Source organism: Frankliniella occidentalis, unplaced genomic scaffold, assembly GCF_000697945.3.
Source record: "Frankliniella occidentalis isolate FOCC.00 unplaced genomic scaffold, Focc_3.1 Scaffold81, whole genome shotgun sequence".
Classification (NCBI taxonomy): domain Eukaryota; kingdom Metazoa; phylum Arthropoda; class Insecta; order Thysanoptera; family Thripidae; genus Frankliniella; species Frankliniella occidentalis.
The window spans coordinates 1,132,462-1,137,119 of NW_026267211.1; the positions used below are offsets into that span (position 1 = coordinate 1,132,462).

The following is a 4,658-nucleotide window of genomic DNA, read 5'->3' on the forward strand; positions in this document are numbered from 1 at the left end:
GTATGTATTTGATTGATAGTTATTAATTGAAGCAACATTCCTTTGTGCACCAAGGCACCCGGTCATGAGAGAGATAGAGGTTTGTGGACTTCACACCCCCCCGTTTTCCCCTCCCTTTTTAAATTTTTACCGTGGAAACATGCAAAGTTGATAGATAGAAATAAAAAGTACTAACCTGCTGATCAGCGTGATGCTGCAATTGGGCCAGACTGACAGCAATTTGAATCTCTTGTTTGGGTTGAGTCTGTTGCCTTTGATTTGAAGGAGTGCAGGGGACTACAAGTGTCTGAGAACCAAGCTGGCTAGCTGCCATTTGGATGGTTTGTCCATTGGCTGTACTTAAAGTCTACAGAATAAAGAAAAAGAAAATGAACAACTGTACCTGGATACTTCAATTTCTTAAATGGGGCATGAGTAGAACACTTACAATGTGTTGTCCTTGAAGCTGGCCATTAGGACTAAGACTTGCGAGGAGAGGACTAAGTTGACCACTAAGTTGACCTCCGAATGCCGCAGCAGTTGTTAAGAACTGAGTGCCACCACCGGGGGAACTAGTAGCTAGCAATTGTGTGCCTGAATAAGTAAACATACACGAGTTAAAAATTATCTGAATTTATAAAATTTAATTTTAAAAATAATTTATTTATAAGACTTGGGGGCCTTACCTTGTGATGAAGATGTAGGAATGATAAACTGTGTGCCCCCTGAAAAGAAGAACAAAAAAATAAAATAAAAGCATATATGCTAAGAGAATTAATAATTGCATCACATATAGAGTACTTTTTTTATTTTGTTTTAAATGAACAGATACATGTTCCATTGCATAATCATCCTTACCCGTGCTTGAGGTAGGAATAATAAATTGTGCAGGGCTTGTAGGTGAGGTAATGAACTGTGCTGTAGTCAGTTTGGGTGCTCCACCAGCAGGATTACGCTGAAAAACTAATCCTGATGTACCTTGAACTTGGACGGGAGTTTGGACAGGAGTTAAAACATTCTGTCCATTTACATTTTGTAGCTGAAATATGAACACAAGTGCATGGTTTTAAAAGAAAAGTTTAAACAATATTAAATGATATAATAAATACTTCAAATGGCCTTCAGCTGTTCATACCTGTAATTGAAGCCCCATATTCTGCAAGTTAGAGATGGTTTGAACATTAGGAATGTTCTGAATATTAGCAATACTCCCCACTGGATCCTGAATAAGAGTTGCATTTCCTGAGCCGTCCGTTGCCATAACTAATCCAGGAACAATAAATTGTTGCAATGGTCCAGTGACAACACTCATAGGTTGAAGTAAGTTGATGTGGCCTGGCGATGAAAGCGGCTGTGCACTGGTTAATGTGGCTGATGTTGGCTGCTGCTGAGACGTTTGTTGTGAGGGGGATTGCTGAGGTGGTTGAGTGCTTGGATTATGGGTTGCAGGAGCATGATTTACAACAATCTGAGGAGGAGCACATGGGTTTTTCCCTGGTACAAGTGTAAGAACAGGTGCTCCACCAAAATGAGCCTGCAATTTAAAGTAAAAACATAGCAAAAAGATAAGAAATTAAAACACAGCTATACCAAGATCGGCCGAGAATAAGAGTCTGGCTATTACATTGACGGAAGATGGTGAACTGAAAGCGGGAGCAATATTTTGAGGCTGATGAGATTGATGCTGAGTGGAAATTTGAACAGAAACTGTTTGAGGAGCAGGTGTCTTCCTTTTCTTATTATTGTTCTTTTTCTTTAAAGCAGATTCAGGGGGAGACAGCAAAGCTGCAGCCTGATGCTGAGTCAAAAAGTTTCTTGAATCACCCTGAAATGAAAAGATAACCTTAGTATTGATATTAACACATGAACTAACAATGAAAAGAGGAATATTTTTGAAAAATATTACCTGGATTAAATTGGAGAGTGTCAACTGTGGAATCTGCATATTTTGGGTCAGCCCATCAACTCCAATAACACCTCCCATACCAGGAAGTACTAGATTGCCTTGCAGTGCATTCAGTGCATTGATAACCATAGGACTCAACTGCATGGGCTGAGCTTGCTGCATCATGCCAACAGCAGGAATCACCTGAAAAACACAAGTGTTCATTTAGTCAGGAAATTAAAAACAATGTTACAATGGGAAGAGACAGAAAGTCATGGTGATGTGAAAAGGCAGAATTGGTGAAAACACTGCAAAAATTAAAGACGTCCAAAAACAAAAATTTAAAATGTAAAAATCTACATAATTTAAACATAAATTAGAGAAGAAGATGTCAAACCTTAATTAACTGAGTCTTTCCTAAGGCAGTACTAATTAAAATTGAAATAACTCTAAGAGTTCTAAAACTGATAAAATATTACATGCGTTATTATTCTTCAAACTTTGAACAGGAGTTCGTTTAACAAAGAAATAAATTTTCAAAGCATCTTTCAGAGCTTAAAAATAAAAAAAATAACTGTCTATATTTAAATATTAAAATGTGGGAAAGGGCATAGTATCAGTAAACATTCAGCGAGCTGCCAAGCACTCATGGATCAAAGAGAAGCCTAAGATATGGGTGAAACAATTATGAGGAAGAATATATGTATGTATTTGATTGATAGTTATTAATTGAAGCAACATTCCTTTGTGCACCAAGGCACCCGGTCATGAGAGAGATAGAGGTTTGTGGACTTCACATGAGAGAGGGCTGCTATGTACAAATTGCCCATCAGGCTTGGATTAGTGAAAGTGTAGATAAATGGCCCAGAAAACGACACATTAAATGTTTATAAAAAATCTCGGTGATAGTTGGATGTCAGGATGCATACAGTGGAATAGGAAGAGACCATTAGATAATAATATGAGATGCATATGCTATACCAAATAGCAATGGACAGCTAGACATATCTGATTTCTCTCCAGTACAACCACAGAGTGGCATTCTCAAAATATTGATTTGAAACACAGAACAAACCATCAAAATTACAGTTTGTACTAAAATTGTATATCAATGAGTTCACTGAGGCTCATGCAGATCTAACAGGCAGATAACCTATAGTCAAAACAAATATTTTCATATTTTGAAGTGATTTTGGAAGTACTAATACCTCCAAAACTAAAGAGTAAAATACATAATACCAACAAAAATATAATTAATTCCTATCTCTATTATTTATTACTTTCTACACGAACATTGATGGAGTTAGTCTGAAACTTGTTAGTTTAATGGTTGTCTAATATGACAAGGTGGATGGTGAGCTAAGCAGCAAGCAAGAACCATAATGCGAACATTGCAGACCAAGGCAAGTGAGTGAGGGGAGGAAAGATAATTGCCAACAAAGACATTCTGGAATATGTATGAGGTGCAACTTTCCATGGAAGACACTTAACCAATGTTGTCAGTGACATTTCAACTAACAAAGTCAAAACTAAGACTTTCATCATAAAATACTGAAAAGTTAGCACTTCATTCCAGGCAGTCCAATAATGGCCTCCCACGGGCGACGGTACCTGCGTCATGGCTGCTGTGACACTAGTGACGAGGGGAGACACGGGGAGCGGCGGCATGGCTGGTTTAGCTGAGGATGCCACCAGCAGCTGCCCACCGCTTGACACCAGGATATGGTGTGCAGGTAGCGTAGCTGGCAATGCAGTTGGCAACCCAGTAGGCGGCTTCACCACCACAGCAGCCTGAGCCACAATAATTGTTTACACACTCTGACGGTAAGTTGTAATTTTTTTTTTTTTTTTTTTTCCAAAAGAGTAGAAAACTTCCTAAATAAAATATTTGTCAAAAGGGATTCCAACACAGTGTTATTTATGCTGTTGTGTGTTTAAGTGAACACAGACTCCGGCTAAACTGTAGTTAAGGAGCCAGAGCTTGAAGAGATAGAAATGCATCTGATATGACTTCAAAGTGTATTGAGAAACTACTGTAATCACATTAAAAGTGTATCACAAAATCTTTACTAGTGGATACCATTAAGTATGATCAATCGACTTATAGAATAGCAAGTTTTGTATTATTTTGTGCACCTTTTTTTCATTATATATTCTGCTAATGCATTAAACCCAACTGTTACAGTAAATTTATATTTTAAGATCATCTTATGTGATTAGAGTCACTCACTTGTTGTTGACTTTGTTGTCCCTGTTGGGATTGCGGTTGGGTTTGAATCTGCAACTGTACTTGATGCTGCTGAGCTGCTTGTTGACTTTGAGGAAGGTGTTGCGCAACCCCTTCCTGTTGATGCGCTTGCTGGGCTTGAAGGGCTTGCTGAGCCTGTTGCAAAGCTTGCTGCTGAGCCTGCTGCAATGCAACTTGTTGTTGTGCTTGCTGCAGTGCTTGCTTGACTGCATGTTGCTGCTGTTGAGCTTGCGTTAATTGCGACTGTACAAGCTGTTGTTGTTCTTGCTGTTGAATTTGCTGCTGTAAAGTCTGTGCTTGCAATTGTTGTACAGCTTGCTGTTGAGCCTGCTGTTGAGCTTGCTGTTGAGCTTGCTGTTGAGCTTGCTGCTGAGCCTGCTGCTGAGCTTGCTGTTGAGCTTGTTGAAGAGCATGTTGTTGCGCCACTTGCTGTTGAGCCTGCTGCAGAACTTGCGAAGCATTTGGTATTTGTTGCAAGACCAATTGTGACACTCCTGGCTTCTGTTGGGCTTGCTGTTGGGCTTGCTGTTGGGCTTGCTGTTGGGC

The 4,658-nt window shown here is 39.3% G+C and overlaps 1 protein-coding gene across 1 annotated transcript in view; it reads right to left on the minus strand.

The window, feature by feature from the left end:
- LOC113208831 (polyhomeotic-proximal chromatin protein) overlaps positions 1-4,658 on the minus strand; it is a gene marked incomplete at its 5' end in the record, with an annotated part of 11,029 nt that extends 6,371 nt beyond the window's left edge. The window contains 9 exons of the mRNA XM_052269052.1: positions 176-346; positions 428-573; positions 666-704; positions 838-1,018; positions 1,115-1,513; positions 1,604-1,804; positions 1,886-2,068; positions 3,476-3,655; positions 4,095-4,658. Of these exons, the coding sequence (XP_052125012.1) occupies positions 176-346; positions 428-573; positions 666-704; positions 838-1,018; positions 1,115-1,513; positions 1,604-1,804; positions 1,886-2,068; positions 3,476-3,655; positions 4,095-4,658 (2,064 nt within the window). The remainder of the gene's footprint in view (positions 1-175; positions 347-427; positions 574-665; positions 705-837; positions 1,019-1,114; positions 1,514-1,603; positions 1,805-1,885; positions 2,069-3,475; positions 3,656-4,094) is intronic.